The sequence below is a fragment of the Amborella trichopoda genome, chromosome 10 (assembly GCF_054954075.1).
Source record: "Amborella trichopoda isolate Santa Cruz 75 chromosome 10, AtrichopodaSantaCruz75HAP2 v2.0, whole genome shotgun sequence".
NCBI classification, from domain to species: domain Eukaryota; kingdom Viridiplantae; phylum Streptophyta; class Magnoliopsida; order Amborellales; family Amborellaceae; genus Amborella; species Amborella trichopoda.
In genome coordinates this window covers 36,726,492-36,751,263 of record NC_142345.1, presented here as the reverse complement: position 1 = coordinate 36,751,263, position 24,772 = coordinate 36,726,492, and the positions used below count along the sequence as shown (strand labels likewise).

Here is a 24,772-nt window from a genome sequence, read left to right as displayed (position 1 = left end):
ATGTTTGTTTATTTTTAATGTTATATATTTTTGGTGAGTTTGTTGGATTGTTTTTAATGTTATATATATATTTTTATAAAAATATTATTTTGTGATGAATATGAGAAAAAAATTATTTCTTTTTAAGGTTATTTTTGGTGTATATTATTGATGTCTGTGTTCTCAACTTTTTGTTTAGTTGTGACATTTTCTTCTAATTTATTTTTTATTTGTTTATCATTTGTTGCAACTTTATACTCTTTAAATCTGTGTACTAGCCTCTATGAAGAAAAGAGGTATAAACTAAAAAGTATTTTCCTCATCTTTCCACATGTTGAACTAGATAAAAACTTAACCTGTTTTTTTTTTAAAAAATATGCATCTTAATTTTACATTTTAAAGTTGCCATCTTATATAATTTATTTTATTTCATGTTAAAACCCAACTCAAAAGGTTACTGAGTAAATGAAGTTTGGCTATTTCAAAATCGATTTGGCCATTTGAAATCGACTTGACCATATTTTTTTAAAACATGGCCCTTTGAAGCAACAAACACCTTGACCCACACCCTGCATTTGATAAACAAGTTACTAAGTAAATGAGGTGCTCTCTCTTATTTCCTCGACTCACAACCCTTCGAAAATTTGAGAACATCATGCTACAAAAAAAATGGACCCTCTCAAACCCAATTCTAAACCATACTAAAGGTTTTTCAACATTAAAACAACATTTTTCAATATCAACTTTAAAACAATATAGAAGCATATATTGTTGTATCATTCATTTTTAGTTGGACTTTGTAACTTTACCCTTTGAATTTATCTGAAATTATAAATTGTCTTGCACATTTTTATAATATTTCAAATTTTAAAATAAATAAAAAGTTGTTTTAAATTTTTTTATAAGATAAATATATGTACTATGATGGTGCATACTTGATCTAAGTTTTTATATTGTTTTAAAAACTTTTTTTGGAGAATTTGATCCATCTTTTTTAAAAAAAATCTATTTAATCGCTTAACCTAGTTGACCGCTCCAATTGGTCCCGCTCCGGTTCGAACCGCTCCCAAGCTTACCGGTTCCGGGTCCGGTTCCGGTTCGATGTTGCGAACATTGGCCGAGGCCTGGACAACCAAAGTAAAGCGCAAGATGAAAATACTTTCCTGCGTATGAAACGTAGATGCGAATTGCGAAATAAGTAGTAGCAGGAACGTAACTTGCAGGAATGGTGGCTGCAGGAATGCGCAACAATTTCATGTGTAAAGGCCCAATACTTTCCTCCAACTTCCATACATGAAGGAGAACGGACAGAAAATACAGTTAGGGGAAATGGCAAAAGATTAATCCCTTATGAAGAAACTACACTGACAGAGAGAGATGGTCATTAATGGGGAAGCCCGCATTTTTTAGCTGATTTTCTTCCCTTCTGACTGTCCTTACTGGAGAAGAAGCTGTTCTCTGATTTAGAAGTTGATTCCATCTCTCCTGGTAAGCTCTGGTTCTTTTCATGGCCTTGCACCTCAAAACTTTCCGTTTCTTCTCTGCAAACTCGCTTTTCTCTTTCCATTTGATCCCTTCTTTCCTTCATTTACACGCTGGTAAAACCCATGAAGATCAAGGTGGAGAGCCGGTACCTTTTACCTCTATACCCAAAACCCCAGGCCCTGTTGAAACTGCCGTTTCTCTTTTCTCCAAGCCGTCGTTTCATAGGAGTGGAGATGAATTGAGAAAGCTTCAGAGCTCTCTTACCACTGAAACTGTAGAGATCATTCTTAAAGGTTTTCAAAAATGGGGTCAAGCCTATGAGTTTTTCTTGTGGATTGGGCAACAAGATGGGTATAAACACAACTGTTACACCTATAATTCGATGGCCTGTATACTCTCGAGGTCGGGCCAGAGAATTCCATTGAAGGCCCTTGTGAAAGATTTAATGATTCGGAGGTGTTCGATGAGTCCTGGTGCTTTAGGTTACTTGATTAGGTGTTTGGGCAATGTGTGTTTAGCTGAAGAAGCCAATCATGTTTTTGAAAGGGCCTGTGATTTGACTTGTGAGCCCAATTCTTATACCTACAATTGTTTGTTAGAAGCTTTGGCAAAATCGAAGCGGTGCGAGCTAGTAGAATCAAGATTCAAAGAGATGATTCATAGTGGGAGGGAGCCTGATAAATTTACTTATACAGCTGTCTTGCAAGTTTACTGTAACTCGGGGAAAATCGATAAAAGTTTTGATATTTTTGAGAGGATGAGAGGGAAAGGATGGTTAGATCCACATGTGTTTACTATACTGATTGTTGGGTTGAGTAAGTTGGGTGAGGTTGATCACGCTTTTGAATTAGTCGAGAGGATGAGAGAGATGGAGATGGACCTGAATGAGAAAACGTACTGTATTCTGATTCATGGGTTCGCCAAGGAAAAAAGAATAGACAAGGCACTTGTGCTTTTCGACTGGATGAAAGGGCTCGGGTTTGATAGGGATATACCTCTCTTCAAGGTTCTTATTGAGGGGCTATGTAACAGTAAGGAGTGTGCTAGAGCCTTGGAATTGTATCATGAGATGAAAGATTCCAGGCTCTGTCCAGATATTTCAATCTTGACAGAGCTGATTTCCTCATATTGCCAGGAAGGGGATCTTGTTGCTGCATCTGAGTTGTTACAAGACGGAAACAATTTGAGCATTGGCCCCTTTGTATCTCTGTATAATGCAGTTCTCGAAGGTCTTGTTAATGGCGGCAAGGTACATGAAGCTTATTTGCTTCTCCAGGAAATGATAGCTTCCAAAAATTTATCAGTTGAAGAGGTAGCTGGATGTGCTAGTGACAATGAAGAGGTAGAGAATATTAAAAACCTTGTTAAGTTTGAGAAAACTGTAATACCAAATTCGGAGTCATATAGTATTGTTATTGATGGTTTGTGCAAGTACCAAGAACTAGATAAGGCCCTAGAGCTCTTGCATGACATGACTGCAACTGGGTGCATAGGAAACTTGTTCTTATACAATAACTTGATCCACGAGATGTGTAATGCTGATAGACTTCAGGAAAGCTTCAAACTTATGAAAGCAATGAGGGATTCAGGTCTTGAGCCAAACCACTTCACTTACAATTCAATATTTGGTTGCTTGTGCAGAAAGGAAAAGGTGTCTGATGTCCTTGATTTGATGAGAGAAATGCGATATCATGGGCACAGCCCATGGATAAAACATTATACCATGCTTGTGAAGAGGCTATGCACTCGTGGCAATGCCATGGAAGCATGTCAGTTCTTAAGTGACATGGAAGAGGTCGGCTTCCTACCTAATGTCATTGCATATTCGGCAGCCATTGACGGCCTTTGTACGATAGAGGAATTGGATCATGCTCTTAAACTATTTCATGACATGCATGCCCATGGGTATGCTCCTGATGTAGTTGCTCATAACATACTTATTCATGGGTTTTGTAAGGCCGGAAGAGTTGATGAGGCCCAAGGCATAATTAACGAAATGATGGAGAAGGGGCTCGTTCCCTCTGTGGTGACATATAACTTGATGATAAATGGGTGGTGCAAGGTCAATAGGACTGAATTGGCACTTCTTTGCTTTTCTAAAATGGAAGCTCAAGGGAGGCCTCCCAATGTGATCACATACACCACCTTGATAGATGGGTTCTGCAATGAGGAGAGAGCTGATGATGCCATAATGCTCTGGCATAGAATGATAGATCAGGGATGTGCCCCTAATAGAATAGCTTACATGGCCCTAGTCAATGGATTATGTAAGTGTGGAAGAGCTAGTACAGCTTTACAGTATTTTCATGAGATGGAAGCCAAGGCTTTCGATCCTGATGCCTTTATTTATGTGGCATTAATAGATTCTCTCGTTAGCATAGCTGATATGTTCTCGGCTTTTAGGATTTTGAGAGAAATGATTCGAAAAGGAAAGTGTCCAAGTCCCTCTGATAAGCATTATGCTTTGCTGCTAGAATCATTATGCAAAATGTATGAAGATAAGCATATTTCTTCAGATGTAAATGCTCTTATCGAAGATGGCGGCATTCCAATGATCCATAGTCCCTCTGTTCTTGGAGTGGGTATTAGGAATCAATAAAAGTTTCCTGTGAGATTCTTGATGATGCTGGGGGGAGGCAGTGAAATACATTCATGGCAACCTTTATGTATTCTGCCTGGTTATACCAAACATTTGTCATGGATTCTGCGAAGTTTCTAATTTCCTCAAGCATTTGACAAGGTATGGTCCATCAAAGTTTTTGTTCTGGATTACTCATTGTTATCCTGCTGTGTGTTTTATCCTTATGTTCCTTTCTCTGTTACTATGCAAGTGATATGTTTAGTTACATTACCTGATCCTTTTATATATCATCGTTAAATGTCAATGAGATAAGTGTAATTTTTGAGACATTGTTTATGTTTATATATATGGCAATAGTACTACAATTAATGGAATAAGAAGAAGCATTGTCCATTTGGGCCATCGCTGTCTCCTGACATGATGGATGGTGAGACTGTGAGAGTGTGATGTTTCGATCACTCTTCCAACTGATAACCTATTTGCAACAAGTATTGTGTCTAGGATACTCTGCCTGCTTGTCCTACAATGATTCTGCATTTTAGTTCTCCAGTTCTTCCCTCACATCGCCCCACCCCAACAGAAGTAAGAAACATACATCCTTCAGGTATGCCTATTGTTATTTTGTTGTGGAAGTTAATTGAGGAATGGGTCCGCACACTTGCATCAATAAAGAAATGACATTTAAATCCGCAAAAGGTATCCATATTTTGGGTGAAAGGAAGATTGGAAGAATCAATCCTCACATAATGAATAGGAGATTCAAGGAAATATATGATTGAATGATGTAGGTCCTCCATAATCAGTTTGAGCATTCAAATAAGGAGTGACTAACCTTCTTGTTTTTAGCCCATACTCACACTTGAATTTCAAGTACGAAACTACTCTGAAATAAATGTCAACTATTCAAATGGGTTATAATCTTAATGTTAGATGTGGATGCATTACACATTATGTGGCCGCATCAAGCCATAGCGCATTTGGCTGCCTAGGCGGGCTTACATGATGCACCGACCTAGGCGGAGCGTAGTTCTCATATGTGGGTATATCGCCCTATGCAATGCACTTGCACATGCAAACTTGTGGTGGAAATGATGCCCACAAGCAGGGGCAAACAATGTCATTTTACCCTGGTAAAGCTTTTGAAAGTCGATGTCTTTTTTTATTTTGAAGTTTCCAGCAAATATCAAGTTGATCTTGTGCTACATTTTTGAATGGTTTTGGGTTTTTTTTTTAGTTATGAAGGGTTTCAAGGGGCAAGGAGCCATGGAAATTAAACCAAGAAATCGAAATTTGTTTCCCTTTTTAATTCATGAATTTTTGTTTCTTCGACGTACTTATGAAGTTCTTTGGAGTCTTAGTATTTGGGTATATGCTATGCTGCACTTAGGAGAAATGCTATTTTATTTGTTGGGGCTTGGTTGGTATAGTACATATTCCTTTATGTTTTATTGAGTCTAATGGCTTCATTGGATCATTTTGTTTTACATGTTAATCATCGTTAGAGATTAGAGAGAGAAAATGTCTCCCTTACTCTCTATCAACAGCTCATACAATATATATGTTAGGGACAAATATTATATTAAAATGCCTACTATCACATGAATCACATATTCATCTTATCTTTTGTTGTCTTAGAAATTTTATAGTTCTTTTTAAAATTAATTTCCCCCATCATAGTGATTCACACCACATTGCGCGACATAGTGCATCAGACTCCTCTCGTGCCTTGAGTTTGCATTCCACAATTGTTAATCTTGATTAAGAACATATTATCGACTCATGGGGTTTCTGCTCATCAACAGGAAATCATGGTGCTTCATAGGGAAGGACAATCCATGTTGCTGCTTTATGCTTGTCTACTTGAACAGGACATAGACATATGTCCATATGGAGTTGATAAAAGGGATGAGAGTGGGTCTATGTAGAAAATGTTACAGAAAGAAGGTACATCCATTCAAGGAACAGATCATTTCAAGATTCCTGTATCTGGTAAGTCAATTATATATCTTCATTGCAGAATAATGGCAGGATGTATTATCTTGATCTGGTAGAATAAGCTAAATATTTACCATTATAATTGTGACAGGGAACTACATTTCTGTATGAATGTTTGGCGAACTACAAATAAAATGAAATAAAATACATACAAGAAAATTTATTCCACTATTGGTTTCTGCTAAGTATAGGAGAACGGATAAGAGAGAAAGAAAAAGTAGCTAGATAGGATATCAGGTTCAACTCTTCCTAGGTGATAAGTTACTCTTGAGAGGCTAGATAACAAAATTTGATGAGACCAATTGATCGCTCACAATATCTTTGGGGCTGCAAAAGGTTGGTTCTCTGGAACCTACTTAACATAAAGCATTAGAGGATGAGCTGTGTGGAGTAGGATCAATTTGCCAATTACTGGATCACCATTGTCAGTGTACAGTTTACTTGTAAATTCCATGGAGTATCAACTATCTAGATGACTTAGTTATCTTGAGATGTCAAAGAATAAAAAAGAAAAAAATAAAAAAAAAAGCGATCTCTGGTCAGATGTGACTGTCTATGCTTCTATTAACAATTATGACTCCAGGCGACTAATTATATAAGGAATATGAAATGGCTCAATGTTTTTATTTGAAAATGTGACTCTCTATGCTTCTATTAACAATTATGACTTCAGGTGACTAATTATATAAGGAATATGAAATGGCTCCATGTTTTTATTTGAAAATGATCTTGTGACATCTGCTTTAGGTGTTACATAATTACATCATCATCAATGGTGTCATCCGCATGGACAAGAATATAACTCTTTTATAACAGAAAAAATAAGGTGTAATACTTTGCTACTTGAATGCTCAACAATTTATGAAAGCACATACACTAGAAAATACTCAAATGATATCCTCAACACTTGGTGGGACCAGATAGCTTTTTTTAATTGAAGATTAAAGTCAGAAAGATATGTTCAAGGTGGTGTTCTCAACCACAAGATGTAACAATAAAGAGGAAGACTCACACAGTGGAGAGCTAATGAGCTTGCCATCTGTTTAAGACTGAAGGGTTCTCCTCATAATTATTGCGATACACTTGTACTTATCATCGGTCATGTGTCTTGCAATATAACAACTGGGACAACCATATACCAATGCGTAGACTGGTTCATAAGTTGAAGACACACATTCAGTTGTGTTTGTCTCGCACACCTCCAAGTTTCCAACCCTGCCATTATGTTGGTACAGGGTGGTTCCTTGTCCCAGGGCTATTCATTCAGTGGTAGCTGGCTACCCCTGTTTGTGCTCTGAAGTCACAGGTATATCTGTTTAGGGTCTTAACTAATGGGAGGAACACAACATCCCACATATGATTCTGCTCAAACTCATCAAGCTCCGCTTGGATGGATTTCCTCATGCTTGCAAGTTCTTTGTTAGGGTTCAGTTTCATAAAATAACAGAGTCCAGGAAAGAATGATAAGTTAGTGATGATTCCAATCCAAAATGTATGAGAGGAATTGCAACGTGATAAAAGATACAAAGAATAGACTGGGAATGGAAGGGCACCTAATGATGCTCCTTGGAGCTTTCTATTGATGTCGTTGATGAGGTACAGGATGGAATCAATGTAACTGTTTAATAGCAACTCTATGTCTTTCTGAAGCATGAAGGTCTTCAATACAAAGGAGTTTCATTTGATACACGTGAAAAAATTAGGAAGTTGGAAATTGCTTTGAGCAAGATTAAATGATTATTTTGCCATGGAAGGAATAGCTTCAAGGACATCTTGAATGTCCTGAGTACCCCTAAATGCTGTCCATACATCAGCATGCCCTTGGCATGCCAAATGACTGCCCTTCATCTTTATTATTGCAAGGAAAATATGTAGTACTTACCATAGTTACTACCAGAATCTCTTTGCCAAGGCCGTGATTCTGGTTCGGAAAACTGATTCGGCAATTCCATTAATGAATCTTCACCGAAACTATTTTCTGGAACCAAGGAATCTTGATTCCTTAATTTAGAAATCTCGTTATCAATGGTTGCTTTTTTTGGCATCAATCATTTTGGCGTCTGTAATATCACACTGGTAATCAATGACAACATTGTTGTGGACGTGTGGGGGCCTCAGCTGGCAGCTTTGTCACCATTGACACAGGAGTTGGTGCCTCCAACGCCAGAGCATGGCAGTACATAAACATAGTGTTAATAGTTTCAACATCATCATATAATGTTCGGTGTTTCATCAGCAGTTAAAGGGTCAAAGATTTGATCATTCTCATTCTACATTGGTAATAATGACGTGAGCGTTACTGCCACTAACGTTGTAATCATGTGACCTGCTTTCAACATGGTCAGAGGTCAAAGATTTGGTGTGTTAGTATCCATGATGCGAGTGTTACTACCACTGACGTTGCACTCACACGACCTTCTTCAGACCCTGTTTTCAGATGGACTTTCGAGCCAATGATTTGGGATCATAGTAGCAGATGACGTTAACGTGTCAAGTGCCATCATTAGTGGCTTTAACGCGCATAATCATAAAACTTCTTGCGGGATTTGATTTCATGGATTTGACCCATGGCTAATGACCTGTCCGTACTGTGGCTAACATTGGGTTTTTTGTTCGGTGCATGTTAATCCTCCTGACTCTCGCATGGGCGGCCTTGACGCACTATGATGTGAGTCCCTTGTGTTTGTGCCAATGGTCTTGATTTTTGTGTTAATGCTCTGGACTCCCACGTTAATGCCATTGACCCCTGTGTTGGCAATGTTGATGCTCTGCATCAATGGTCTTGACTTCTGAGTTAATGTTGTTAACACTGAGGGACTAGAATGGAATTTTCAGTGAACAAATTCTTTCGGGGCATAACCCTCAAACCGTGTATCAGATTGAGCGATTCATCAACCATTGGAAAGCTTATGATTCTACTTCAATTTGACTACTTCAATTTGAGATTTAATTCGAACCCAGAAGGCGGATTTTAGAAGGGTTTATAGGGCTTGGGCTTGGATTCTTAGGTGTTTGTTTTTAGGGTCATGGGTGTCAAAATTTGGTTTCTTGGAGTTGTTAGGCTCTAGGGTAACTAACTTGAGGTATTAGGTGCGTCTCAAGTCTATGGTTTAGGTTTTAGAAGTTGTCCCTACAGTTTATGGGTTTTTGATTTCCTGAAATTCCCTTAGCTGGGAATGGGGTGTCTACACTCGACCAAGAAACATATCCATCTCCAAAGAGAAATATATGTCATGAGGTTGATTTTCTATCATCCAGGTCTCCTACAAATTTTGCATCAACGTAATTGCTAAGCTCTAATTTATGTGCATGGAAGCAAAATTTATAGTTTTAGTCTTTTATGAATATACCTAAGTATCATTTTAATGGCTCGCCAATGAGTCATCCCAAGATTAATCTAAAATCTAAGACCAAATGTGCAACTCAAATCAGGTCTTGTGAATAACACAGCAATGACGTGCATTATATACCATACAGCTTGAGCGTATGAAATTCTTTCCATTAGCAATTGATGGACACATTTTCTTTGAAAAATTTCAGCCTTTACAAACGAGTATATCTACAAGTTTATAATTTTTCATCTCAAATTTCTTTAAAAAAGCTATCAAGATAATTATCTTGTAATAAACATAAGAGTCTTGAACTTCTATCCTTGTCATCTTAATGCCTAGTACAAAAGAGGCTTCTCCCATGTCTTTTATGTCAAAATACGAACTAAGCCAAGATTTAGTATGGTTAATCATGCCAGTATTATTATCACCTAGTAAAATATCATCCACATATAAAAATAAAATAACAAAATAACTCCCACTATTCTAGACATATACACAATGGTCCAATATATTGGTTATATAACTACTTCACTGATTGCATTATGAAAGGTGAAGTACCACTACATAGAATTTTGTTTTAGTCCATATAAAGATTTCTTAAGCTTGTATACTTTGTTTTTTCGATCATTAATTACATATGCCTATGATTGAGCTTATATAAGTATCATTTTATAATTATTCATGCAAGGAAGTTATTTTAACATCCATTTGAAATAATTTTAAATCATAATATATAATTATTGCTAAAATGATCCTGATGGATGTAAAAATTGGCTACAAGAGAATATGTATACAAAATCTATTCTCTTCTTTTGGGTAAATCATTAAACTACCACTCTAGCTTTATATTTTTTTATGAATCCATTAGTATTAAGCTTTTTCTTTGGAACCCATTTGCAATCAATGTCTTTTTCATCTTTAGATAAATCAACCAACTCCCAAAATTAGTTCCTTATAGTGGAATTAATTTCATCATCCATGGCTGTATGCACTCAATTAAGTCATGTGAGCTAGTCGCTTCACTATAGCTTTAAGGTTCATCTATTGTACAATCACTCATTAGTGAATAGTTATATTCATTCATGAACACATAAAATTTATCTAAAGTGTTAAGTGGACCTCTATTTCTCCTTGGTCTGTCTGATATATTAGATTCAAGGGAACCATGCTCACCAATTGTAGAGGGAAACAAAGTAATAGGGTCTTTGAGACATTTATCTTTATCAATTTCATATAAGTTAAAATAGGCCTATGTAATGTATGTTCATCATCTCTATTTTTTAAGAAATGGGCATCAAGGCTCTCTACTAAGAATCTAATATTATGGTTATAAAGCCTATAGTCCTTAGAATTTTCTGAATAACGTATATAAGAATACTTAGTAGTTTTACTTTGTAGTTTATCTTTATTTTGTGGTGGTATAAGCACGTGTGCTAAAAAATCTCAAATTTCAAGATACTTAAGTCTTGTTTCTTACCAATCCATAATTCATAGTGGGTTAAGTTTATGACTTTAGTTGAAACATGGTTAATAATGTACATTGCATTGTTGAGTGCCTTACCTAAAACATGGAGGTGATAAATCTAAATGGCTCATCATTGACCTAATCATATCCATTAGAGATCTATTTATTCTTTCAGCTACACCATTTTATTGCGGTGTATCTGGTATGGTGATTTGGTAAATTATACTATGCTCATTACAAAACTGAGCAAACAAGTTGGCGCAATATTCATCACCCCTATCTGTTTTAAGCATTTCAATATGTCTACCAAATTGGATATCTACCTTGATTTTATATTCTTTAAGGGCATATTTGTTTTTTTGAAAATAGTTCTTTCAGAAATAAATCTTTCTGATTTTCAAAAGGTTTTGCATTTGACGCACTCTTTTTATGAAAACGTTTAGAAAGTTAAACTTTCAACAAAGTTCCCAATCCTTTGTTAAAATTTGAAAGGTTAAGTTCTGGGGGGTAGGAACTTAAACTTTAAAGCTTGAGAAAGCTTTTTTTTTTAAGCCCGTGAAACTCCGAATATCCATCGCGATCGAAGCTGCTCCCTCCCGTCCCTCTAAACCAGGTCTTCTCTCCACCATCTCTAAAACTAGCATGCGAACGCTTCTCTCCACCATCTCTCAACCAGGCATCAATAGGTAATACAATCTCTTGTCTTCTTTCTTTTCTATCCTCTGGTCTCTCTTCTTCTGTAAAAATCTTCTTTTTCTCTCTCTATAGAACCTGATAGAAGCATTTCTTTCTCTCTTTAGCTAAAAACCCATGTCACTATAGAAAACCCTAGGTCTTCCCATTTCCTCGTTTTCTTCTAAAACCCTAGGGTTTCACTCGATCTCTACCCCAATTTTGCAACATCTCTTCCCATTTCTTTTTTTTTTTTTTTTTTTTTTTGTATAGGTCTTCCCATTTGCTCTTTCTCTTCTAAAACCCTAGGGTTTCACTCAATCTCTACCACATATTGGTTTGTTGAGTACTGTTTTTTTGTGTTTTGGTTTTATTTGTGGCATTTTTTTTGTTTTTTTTTTGGTGCTTTGTTTTAGTTTTGTATTTTTTTTTTTCAGGTTTTTTTTCTCAATCTATCTCTTCCCCAATGCTTCAACTTCTCGGTATATTTTTTGTTCTCATTTTTATTTTTAGTTTTGTCTCAGATTTATGGAATATAGATTAGAATGTAGATTACGTTTTCACCGTTGTTCGAATTTGCCCTCAATTTAGGTCGATGCATCCACAACCAGTATCTCTTGAAATGTTATCTTTGCTAAGATAGCATTTTGATTGATGGACTTGGTATTATTGAAGGTGAGGAGGTTAATGTTTATTGTATGGCTCAAAGGGAACTACTCAATTTGCTAAGAAACTTTGCAGAATATCTAAGAAACCAATGAACTACTACTGAGATTCTCTATACTATCGACAAATTCATGTCCCTAGGTAGATAAATAAGATGGTAAACAGCTAGGTCAGTATGGTGTAATTCACTAAAAAAAAGGTCAGTGTGGTGTAAACAAAAACTTGTTGAGAGTTATATTTACGCAATTTTGTTTGTCTACTCTTTGACAACAGAGCTATAAATTTCGTATCCATTTTAGAGTCTCTTTTTAAAGTTTTCTCTTGGGATTTTTAGGTCCTCATGTGGACCTTTGTACAGGGCTCCCTTTTGTTAAGGGTGGCCTTCTAACTGGTTTTCCAGATTGCTTGTAACTCTTACAAGTAATACAATACACTTAACATTGTCGAAAAAAAAAAAAAAGTCCCAAGCCCTCAATTTGCTTCCAAAATGCTCAAGTATCAATCAATAAACTTCCATTAAAAGGCTAAACCTAAGGATATTAACTTAAAATAGCATTTGGTTGCATCTCTCATACAATTTAAGTGACATCATTGATGAGGGACTATAGTTGTCAATTGAACATAGAAGCATACAATACGTAAAAACAAACATGTATATTTCTGCGTATGCACATGTCAGGACTATATTAGGGAAACTGAAGGGTAGATAAGATAGCATAGAACAACTTATGCCATTTAACGACCCACTAATTCTATATATTAAATATAGCCTATTTTGTCTTATGGCCCACAAATTACCTATTTGTATATTTACATACATAGGATATGTTGACACATTCACATGCTAGAGTTTATGCATATGGGGATCATAGCATTTATATGCACTGGAGCCAACACTCCAACTACTAAAAAGACGATTTATATGATGAAGATTATCTTGAGAACACAAACATCACCAATGTGCTCAAAAGGAACTTAAAATAAAGCACCAAAGGAATGATAGAATGATCAGGTAACAACTAGGAATTCAGAGGGATTTACTCTAAAACCAATGTGGGCATACACTAAATAACTCGAAGAACGAGACTATTGTTGGGTGAGTGTAGCCATTAAAGGCCTTATGAGTGCTTGATCCCTTGTGGATCATACTAAGCGAACGATGTTTACAAATACTATAATGTGCTTGACGTACTAGGTCAGTGTAGTTGAGAAAAACCTATTTTGCCTGGGGATAGAAAACTATCCGATAAGGGTTCTAATAGCTTATTCCTTGATAAGGTCGGAATATGCCTGGATGAGTGATCCGAGGGACCGTGTGACCCTTATGTGTGATGGTGGCCTTCAGAGACGAGGGCCAAAGCCTCATCCGCGAGCCATCACATGACATGCATATATGATAGCCGTTTGGGAAAGCGGACCACCTTTCAGGGTGAAGATTATGCATGTGTGGAGATACCCCTATGCGCCACAGGGGCTGTGGTCGCGTCAGGTCTATGTGACTTTGGTATTTCTCCAAGGGAGAACCTGAAATCCATAAACTGTGATTACTACCTCTTGGCTCATAGGCCAAACTTTGGTGACCCATTAATGAGCCCCTGCATGGACTATAGATCATGGAAAACACTGGGTTAGTTTGATAAAGCAAGTGTGGACCGTAGTCCATAGTTGAAGGTGGAGTGCCCCAACGTTTATTTATTTAATTCCTGGACTATATGGATCCTTTTCCCATCGAATGAATTTAATTATCTTTGTTTTAATGATATATGTTTTTTAGAATTATTATTTGAATTTTTTTAGATCTTTGGATATTTTATTTATTAAATTTGGATTTAATTATTAATATTGGATTTTATAAATTTCTAAAAATTATATAAATTTTTAATTAATTTATTTTTGCATGGGAGGACCAATATGCTTATGGGCCCACTATTGCAATGTGGGTGGGGCCCATGAGTGCCACCAAGGGTAGCATGCCCCACTCTAAGGAGCTTTCCAATTTTGTTGGATCAAGGTTTGACTTGAAGTAAAGGTTTGTGATGTTTTGGAAAGCCTTTGCCTTGAGGCAGTTTTGAATGGATTTTTAGAAAGCATGAAAATGCTTATGCCTAATTTTCGTAAGCACAATATTATGAATGGAATTATTTTATTTAATTTGGAGGGTTCAAATCTCTCACCCCACAAGTCACCCAAGATCAATGGTTCATATTCAATCTCACAAGAATAGACATGCCAAGAAAGTCGTTAAGAAACCCTAATCTTGTTCAACCACAATAAAAAATGATTGATCTCTACCCAAATCTCTACACCTTATCTCTTACACCTAATTTTCATCTCTCTCTCACATCCCACAAAGGGGCACACCCCACTTGGAATATCTCTTTCTCTTAAGAAAGTTACTTTCTCTCCTCAAGAGAGGGCATGCCCCACCCTCTCATCTTTGATATCTCTCTCATGGTGGTTCTCTCAACTCTCTCATGATCTCTCATCTCTCTCATTGGGGTTTTAAATTATAAGATTGTGGTAGAAAAGAGAAGCATCTCTCTCAAACTAGGTTGTTAAGGGAATTCACCTAAAGGTTTGAGATTGTGATAAAGGAATTCATTGTTCCATTGAATGGTTTGGCCTAAACTTACTTTCCCGGTTTGAGATTGAAAGTTATCATTGATCCCACGCCATCAGATGGTGGTGACTCGGTGTGGGGTATAAGAAGCCCTGTTGAGGTAATCTCCGGCTCTCTCTTTTTTGTTTCTTACCATATTTAATTATATAGTCTTTATATTATCAAGTATAAGAACTGTGGTTATTTTCTTTGATTAAAGAAAATTGGTTTAGTGGCGTCAAGGCTTTTAAGATCTTGGATTTATTAGTTTTATTTTCTTTGAAGCAAGAGTTATTGTAATATGCCTACTTGTAAGTGATCTTTACCAAAAGAAAGAAAAGGGGTGCAAAAAAAAAATAAATAAATATAAAATTTAAAAAAAAAAAAAAAAAAAAAAATAATATATATATATATATATATATATATATATATATATATATATATATATATATATATATATATATATATATATATATATTCCCCGGCAAGATCTACATTAGTCTTTCTTTCAATTGTGCAATATTAGCAGTAGGCTATTTAATTCAAAGCAATATAACACATCCAATTATGCTCGAGTTAAACCACCAACCACCAATCTTTTGCATTGAAGGCAATAACACCAAAGAAGGAGTTGGAATAGCAGTCTCAAAAGAGAAGGCATTACATTGAAATACTTTATTCTAGTTCTCAACAAAAATTATAAAATACTTTTCTGCTGACAAATCCTTCAAATGTGTAAAGTTCTAAGTTTGATAGAGTATCTCCTGCTGATCTTGTATGCTAAAGAGATAGTAAGAAATTACAGAAAATGGGAGGTTACATATATAAATGACATGACTTCTCTCTCTCTCTCTCTCTCTCTCTCTATTTTCGAAATGCATTTGATTTTATACCTATATGTTGGCCTTAATAAATGTATACATTTTCTCTGCAATATATAAAATGTGTTTTCCTTTGTGCTGGATGTCTGTTGACTTCATTTTTCATGCTTTTACAAATATAAACTTAGTCTTTTTTTTATAAGAAAAGTATTTTGTTGAGTTGGCTAACTCATGTGTCCATCATATTTTCGAAATTGTCAAAGGATATTACAATCCAAATCACATTACAAATCATTGTAATGCCATTTTTGCCTCATATCCATGAATATGAAGCCACAAAAATAGTGCAGCTCTTATGATTTAAGGAGTTTTATTTATTTATACTATTTTGTATTCTTGATTGTGGTTGCTAATTGTTGGACCAGCAAAATTGTGATCCAAAATCCATCTCTGATATGGATTGAGAGAGTGGACTTCCTATGATTGATAGGGTTTAAGTTATAAAATTCTTATTAATGAAGACATATATAGAAAAAAACTCCTATTTTGTTAGTGCTAACGCAATTATAGGTTTGTTTATTCTTATTAAGGTTCGTTTCTATTTAAAGGTATAGAGCGAAATTTCTCTTGTGCAAGTGTTAGTGTTAACAGTGGTACTATATTAGCTAATAAGGATAAGGTATTAGAAAAATTTCACAATAGACCTCGAAGCAGAGTCTCACTTCATTGAGCTCTTAGTACTAGACGTCATGAAAGGTGGGGCCTTGCGGAAGGCTGCATGGTCCCAAATGTCAGAGGCGATGAGATAGCAGTTTGGTGACTTGTATGATGTAGATAGACCCAAGAGTAAGACGAAGTGGTTCTTGGAGAGTCACGAGAAAGTAAATAAACTTCTTGATCAATCGGGTTGGAGTTATGACGAGAGTATCAGAATGGTGCAAGCGGAACCTGAGTTATGGTCCCAATTCATAACGGTGAGTAAAGTAAAGTGCCATTGTTGTTGAATGTATTTCTCTATGCTTATGTATGTATTAATGCAATGGCATATGAATATTTGCAATCTACTTACAAGCGAATGATTGGGCTAAGAAGTATCATAAGAAGGTTGTGCCCGAATACTTCAACAATTTGGAGAAGATATTCAGCGAAGGCACATTTAATGACGTGTTTTCTGGAGTGGGAGGTGGCCTTACTTCAAAAGAGGTGGCCTCAAAGAACACCCCTAATGGACTAACATGGATGGTGTTGGCAGACCTCCAATTGATACCACCATATCAGTGCTGCGAGAAGTGATGGATGTTGAGGAGGACTCTGGTTCATCCTCTTCCGATGCTGCAATGTCCTCTAGATCAAAGAGGCGTCGCTTGCAAAATCCAATGGGCATGGAGAAAAGAAAAAACTAACATACGACCAATGAGGTCATAGTAGAAGCCATGACCACGATGGTATCTACATTCAAGGACTGGATTACTAGCAAGGCCAAGGAGGATCTTCAATTGGTTGCTGATGACTGGTGAATGAAGCGTAAGGAGCAATGCATGTAGATGGCCTAAACCATGAACAAGCATGGCGATATTACTGTTCAAGTCTTCTTAAAGTCAAAGCAAGTATTTCGAGATCTCAAGAATATTGATTTTTTCTTGGGCATCAATGACCCAGAACTCCGCATGACCTTTATGGAGGATGAGACGCTGCTCTTATTATGAGCTTACACCATAGTGCTTTATAGTTCAGAACAATTTCCTTTTTTTTGTTTATGGATGGTGCATGTGTAGTGGCAGAACACTATCATTTTTTTGTTTATGGATGGTGCTTTATGGTGGCAGAACAATATCCTTTTTTTTTGTTTATGGATGGTGCTTTATGGTGGCAGAACAATATCCTTTTTTTTTGTTTATGGATGGTGTTTTATGGTGGCAAAACAATATCCTTTTTTGTGTTTATGGATGGTGTTTTATAGTGGCAGAACAATTTTCTTTTTTTTGTTGGAAGAACAATTTCACTTCAATTATGTTGAGATTTTATAGATAGTTGATGGATGATAATTACTTTCTTTTTTGAATGGTTTATGTATGACAAAAACTTTCTTTATAGATGCTCTATAGATGACAATTACTTTGATTACTTTATTGATGGTTTATGGATGACAATTGCTTTAAGTACTTTATTGGTGGTTTATGTAAATTCTTTGTTTAGTTTAGAATTTTTTTAGTTTTGGATTGTTGCATCCTGTATGATGGCAGTTTCTTTATGACCATAAACAAATGATCTCTCAATTTTGGAAATACATTTGTTTCATTATTTCATTTACTATTAGAATAATATTGAATGAAAAATAACCCTATTTCATGTAGCTATGGACCCCCAAGGCGAGGAGTACTATGTGATCTTTACTATCCTATTTGTTATGTGGTGCTCGACATATTGGTATATGAATAACCAAGTGAGACGGCAGTGGGTACATTCCGTAAACCTAACGGGGGCAAAGTATGTGGGCAAAGTATGTCGAGTACTTACTTACAGGGCATCCTCGAGAGTGCTTCAATAAGTTGCGGATGGAGAAGGTTGCCTTTATTGATCTTTTTAATATTCTAAAGCAAGGGTCACTTACTACGGACACTAAATACTTGTTGGTTGAGGAGCAAGTAGCAATATTCTTAAGCACCCCAACACATGATCAGTGAAATAAGGTGGTCCGAGAACGCTTCCAAGACTCTAGTCAAACTATAAGTTTCTATTTCCACAAAGTATTATTGGCAGTCGATCAATTGAAATCCCTGTTTCTATTTCCAAAGGGAGAGATTATATCCATATTTCCTAATATTGAGTCATTTATAAGTAGGTACAGATATATATAATGCTTCTTATAATGCTCTTGTCATTGAATTTCTAATAGGATTGTGTAGGAGCTATTGAGGAGACATATAATCCCAGCGCACGTTAGAAGTATCTTGCATAAACACTTTCGAAATAGGAAAGGTTTCATAAGCCAAAAATGTTATGGCTGCATTTGGGTTTGACATACGGTTCCAGTACGTACTTGCTGGATGGGAGGGTTATGCATCAAACTCTAAAGTCTTGTATAATGCGATTAGTAGGCAAGATGGTCGGTTGGCCCTTCCTGATGGTGAGGCTATGTTTATTGCCCATTGAAATAATGTTATTCTCTTTTCACATTATCTTACACATTATTCTCAAGCACATATGATTGCATTACCCAACAATATTTCGATGGCCACGAGATTGATCAATTTGGGCGAAGCACCAATGCAGTAGTAGTTAATAACAATAACTATTGCATGTGCAAAATCGTTGCTTTTATTGTAGTGGTAATAGTTGTCTTTTTTCTTTTTAAAATTTAAGATGAGAACATATTAGACAACTTTGGAACCATTCTAATTATGCTATCTCAATATTACAGGTTAATGTTGAATGATATGTTTTTTTAAAGGTTGGGATATGGATACATGAGTGGTGAATGTATGTCACTAAGTTGTGTTCAAGCTATTATAGGTTATTGTTGAATGCGATGGTTTTTATTGGTTGTATATGGATGCATGAGTGATGAATGTATGTCACTAAGTATGTTCATTCTATTGCAATTTCAATTTTGCATGTTTAAGCTTCTACATGTTATTATTGAATGGGTTGGTTTCTTACTGGTTGTATATAGATGCATGAGTGGTTAATGTATGTCACTAAGTTATCTTCATTCTATTGCATTTTCAATTTTGTATGTTTAAGCTATTAAATGTTATTGTTGAACGGGTTGGTTTTGTATATGGTTGTATATGGATGCATGAATTGTGAATGTGTGTTTTTATGTACAATATCAAGCTATTACAAGTTATTGTTGAATGAGATTTCTTTTTGAGGTTGGGATATGGATGCATGAGTGGTGAATGTACGTCACTAAGTTGTGTTCAATGTATTACAGGTTATTGTTTAATGGGCTGGTTTTGTATATGATTGTATATGGATGCCTGAATTGTGAATGTGTGGTTGTATGTTTCGCTCAAGCTATTACAAGTTATTATTGTTTGGTAAGGTGATTTTGTCTAGCATTGAAAGCATCTCAACTATGATCAACGTATATCATAGATGTTTTTTACTGGTTGTATATGGTTGTTCTTATTGAGGAGTGTGTTGTTGGTTGACATGCATCGGCTTAATACCAATTGACCTACTAAAGAAAGGATCGAGGCTTTTATTATAACTGCTAAAGATTATCATAACAATGTGAGCCAGTGGAACCCTAAAGAGGAGGGCCCAATTTGTTGATCTCTTGTTGAAAGAGGTCAAGAAAGGGGGGGGGGGGGGGTTAAGAAAGGTACATGGAGCCGATTGATAGAGTACATGGTAAGCAATTATGAGAACTTTTATGACTTGGAACGGTTGAAGAGTAAGTTCAAGCAGTTTGTGTCAATGTGTATAGAAGTAGAACAACTTATGAGACAACCAGGTTTTGGCTGGGATGAGGCTAGTCGAATGGTGACTGCCAAACCGGCCCCATGGGCTCAATTTACTACGGTGAGTTGAAACGCATTGTTGACTATTTCTTTGTAGATTTGCAACTTTAAGTGCGATGTTCACATAAATTCAATACATACGTGTGTTCTATTTATAGGAGTTTAGTTTTGTGAAAAAATACATGGGCAAGTCTTTGCCTGTATACTTCAACGAATTGGAGAATATATTTGGCAGTGAAACAGGGATGGTTGAGACTGAACCCATGTGGAAGGGGAAGAAATAGGTGTTGATGTCTTCCTAAAGGCATCTCGGCATTTTAAAACTATCTTCCTAGGCATCCACTCTTTGCTTTTATTATAGATCTAATTGTTGTCTTTTTTCTTTTTAATGGGGGGGGGGGGGGGGCGTTCAAGAAAGGTGCATGGAGTCGATTGATAGAGTACATGGTAAGCAATTATGGGAACTTTTATGACTTGGAACGGTTGAAGAGTAAGTTCAAGCAGTTTGTGTCAATGTCTATAGAAGTAGAACAACTTATGAGACAACCAGGTTTTGGCTGGGATGAGGCTAGTCGAATGGTGACTGCCAAACCAGCCCCATGGGCTCAATTTACAACGGTGAGTTGAAACGCATTGTTGTCTATTTCTTTGTAGATTTGCAACTTTAAGTGCGATGTTCACATAAATTCAATACATATGTGTGTTCTATTTATAGGAGTTTAGTTTTGTGAAAAAATACATAGGCAAGTCTTTGCCTGTATACTTCAACGAATTGGAGAATATATTTGGCACTGAAACAGGGATGGTTCAGATTGAACCCATGTGGAAGGGGAAGAAATAGGTGTTGATGTCTTCCTAAAGGCATCTCGGCATTTTAAAACTATCTTCCTAGGCATCCAGTCTTTGCTTTTATTATAGATCTAATTGTTGTCTTTTTTCTTTTTAACGGGTGGGGGGGGGGGGGGGGGGGGGGGCTCAAGAAAGGTGCATGGAGCCGATTGATAGAGTACATGATAAGCAATTATGGGAACTTTTATGACTTGGAACGGTTGAAGAGTAAGTTCAAGCAGTTTGTGTCAATGTGTATAGAAGTAGAACAACTTATGAGACAACCAGGTTTTGGTTGGGATGAGGCTAGTCGAATGGTGACTGCCAAACCCAGCCTTGTGGGCTCAATTTACAACGGTGAGTTGAAACGCATTGTTGTCTATTTCTTTGTAGATTTGCAACTTTAAGTGCGATGTTCACATAAATTCAATACATACGTGTGTTCTATTTATAGAAGTTTAGTTTTGTGAAAAAATACATAGGCAAGTCTTTGCCTGTATACTTCAACGAATTGGAGAATATATTTGGCACTGAAACAGGGATGGTTCAGACTGAACCCATGTGGAAGGGGAAGAAATACGTATTGATGTCTTCTTAAAGGCATCTCGGCATTTTAAAACTATCTTCCTAGGCATCCAGTCTTTGATTTTATTATAGATCTAATTGTTGTCTTTTTTCTTTTTAATGTTGGGAACAATATGGGACAAGTACCAATGCATTAGTGGTGAATGTATGTCACTAAGGTGTATTCAAGTTATTATAGGTTATTATTGAATGGACTGGTTTCTTACTAGTTGTATATGGATGGATGAAGTTTGTATGTATGTTTGTATGTTTTGCTCAAGCTATTACAGGTAATTGTTGAATGAGATTTTTTTTTTGAGGTTTGGATATAGATGCATAAGTGGTGAATGTATGTCACTAAGTTGTGTTCAAGCTATTACATGTTATTGTTGAATGGGCTAGTTTTGTATATGGTTGTATATGAATGCATGAATTGTGAATGTGTGTTTTTATGTTGTGCTCAAGCTATTAGGTTATTGTTGAATGAGATTTTTTTTTGAGGTTGGGATATGGATGCATGAGTGGTGAATGTATGTCACGAAATTTTATTGAAGTTATTATAGGTTATTGTTGAATGGGCTGGTTTTGTAAATGGTTGTATATGGATGCATGAATTGTGGATGTGTGTTTCTATGTACAATATCAAAATTGTTGAATGAGATTTTTTTTGAGGTTACGATATGGATGCATGAGTGGTGAATGTATGTTACTAAGTTGTATTCAAGCTATTACATTTTATTCTTGAATGGGTTGGTTTTATATATGGTTGTATATGGATGCATGAATTGTGAATGTGTAGTTGTATGTTTCGCTCAAGCTATTACAGGTTATTGTTAAATGAGAATTTTTTTAGAGGTTGGGATATTGATGCATGAGTGGTGAATGCCTGTCACTAAGTTGTGTGCAAATTATTGGATGCCTTATTGGTTTAACGTACTCAAATAATTTTGTGGGGGTTGATTCCTTTACTACTATTTGGTGGTTGGTTCCTACACTACTATTTGATAAATTATTAGGCTTTAGAGAAAAATTGTCAAATTATTGGGCAAACATTAGCACAATCCAATAGAGAATACATGAAACTATATCCATAATTGCCATGACTGACGAAAGATATGTGATATGAGCATTGGTGTATGTGCAAGAGCGTGAGAGAGAGAGAGTTGCTACTTAGTTTAGGAAGAAAAGCATTGACTACCTGAGGTTTAAACACCTATTCCACTTCATAATTGTAAAAAGACAACAAATTATATATCCACAATGGTCAGGAAAATATATTGATTTCAATTTTAAGTTGGTGGATTAGGAAACTAGTGACTTGGTTTACAATTTTAAGTTGGTGGATTAGGAAACTAGTGACTTGGTTTGCAATTATAAGTTTTGAGACATTATTGAAAAACAATATTAACTCTTTTGTAATGGTGATATATCAAAATATGAAATAAAGTTGATAATAATAGTAATAATAATAATAATATCAACTTTGGGATGCAATTAAGAGATTAAGAATGTCATAAATTTCCTTCATAAAGCATCCTTATATCACTTAAAAAATGAATAAACGGTTCAAACTGGGTTGCCAGGTTTATAGTTCAAAAGTTCTAGGGTGAATCAAATACAACTACTCATAACTTATTCAACATTTCAGCAGATAATTAAACACAGTAGGGGAGAAAACTTTCTTAACATTCCAACAAGTTATCAAATATAGTATTTATAATTTATTTAAACCTTTCAAAACAAAACATTCTACTTTTTAGAAGATATTTTTTAGAAAAACAAACTTGTCTTAAATGTTTTTGATGCATATGGTTTTTTAATTAAATATACATATCCATAACAAGAATAATTATATATAAATATTATGAAATATTCCATACATTTATGTATTTTTGCATTTAAATATCCACATATATCAGAATGTACAATATTAAGAAGTTCATTATACTTTTTTCCTTTAGAAAAATAATTCTTATTCAATTTACAAGAAATACATGGCTCACATGTTAGGAAAACAACTTTTCCACACAAATATAAGCATCAAAGGAAACATCTATGAAACTACACTAAGAGGAATTTTCATTAATATTCAATCGGTATAAATTGACAAATTGTCAACGTTAGTACTATACACCAATGCTCAATAATATTTACCAACGGTGAGATTGCCCGACCTGGTTTTATAACTCTTCTTAGCTAGCCTGGGAATAGAAACAAATTGCACCCCATATTAGGCACATATAAAGTATCAGTAAATACGAGATTCATTGCTCGCGGAAACACACCTTGTAAGTATTGATACCAAGTACATCACAATAGGTGTTATTCCCAATGCAAAATCGCTAGTTACTGGCTCTGATCTCTCTCAACTCTGTGAATCCATCATTGATTCTTGAAACATGTTGAGCAGAGGTTGAGTCAATGCATCAACTTCTCAGGTCATGGTCAACAACCAATGATTTTAAGACTACACAAATTAAGTCATTTCTTTTATTTTGATTATTATTATTTTGAGCATTGTTATTATTCAGGTTCCCAATTTTATTTTCAGCTCATGACAATTAGCCTTGATGTGCCTTTACTTAATTATGAAGTTACGAGATTATTTACAAAGAGACCATTCACCTTTTGTACAAGGAGGTCACAATCTTTCTTGTCATTTAGATTTCAAAATTGTGGTGTAAGAGCGACATTTATTAGACACGATTAAGAAATAAATAAATATTGGACTTCGTGATTCACTTCGAGCCATCCAATTTGACATCTAATGGGTGGGAATAGCTGTGATCTGCTTGTACAAAAGGTAAATGGTCTTTATACAAATAATCTCTTGCGTTACATAATAAAATACTTTTTGAAACAAAAAGTAATTATTTTTTGATAAATACAGCCATTACAACTCATTATAACATTAACTTTTGTATTTGAAGGGGTTGATAACTCTAGATAAAGGGTAGTTGATCTAATGCAATGGTTGCATTATAGTATAATGCAACTACACTTCTAGAAAACCATGTTTGTGGTATTTGTATGATCGAAAATTTTGCACACAAGCTCTCTTCATCTCGATGATCAATTTTAAAAAACACTAATTTGCACCCTATATATGATCAAATGAGTCTCATCCAACAACAAATCCTGACCGTCCATTTGATGAATTTCAAGATCTAGGCCTTTATGAATGTAAAATCATTTTTTTTTAATATTATAAATCTAATGATAATAAAATTATCTAAAAAATTTTGAAAGAAAAAAAATATATATCTAAGGCCTAGATATAAGCATCTTTTTAAAATGGATGGCCTATGGTAACTGG

The 24,772-nt window shown here is 35.5% G+C and overlaps 1 protein-coding gene across 3 annotated transcripts; it reads left to right on the top strand.

Annotated features, from left to right (window-relative positions):
* The first annotated feature begins 1,118 nt into the window (after window positions 1-1,118).
* Window positions 1,119-18,779, top strand: LOC18427604 (putative pentatricopeptide repeat-containing protein At5g08310, mitochondrial). Of its 3 annotated transcripts, none has more exons than XM_088849910.1 (3): window positions 1,119-4,204; window positions 5,848-6,034; window positions 17,950-18,779. In XM_088849910.1, exon 1 carries the CDS (start codon window positions 1,487-1,489, stop codon window positions 4,061-4,063), a length of 2,577 nt encoding a protein of 858 aa, XP_088706036.1. In that variant the 5' UTR covers window positions 1,119-1,486; the 3' UTR covers window positions 4,064-4,204; window positions 5,848-6,034; window positions 17,950-18,779. The 3 variants fall into 3 exon arrangements, with proteins under 3 accessions (XP_088706036.1, XP_088706035.1, XP_006836716.3); XM_006836653.4 differs by having other exon boundaries at window positions 1,125-4,204; window positions 5,848-5,989; XM_088849909.1 differs by lacking the exon at window positions 17,950-18,779 and having other exon boundaries at window positions 5,848-6,208.
* The last annotated feature ends 5,993 nt before the right edge of the window (window positions 18,780-24,772 follow it).

Coding starts and splice junctions, on each gene's coding strand:
- LOC18427604 (XM_088849910.1), top strand. CDS start 1,487: ATGGCCTTGCACCTCAAAACTTTCCGTTTCTTCTCTGCAAACTCGCTT.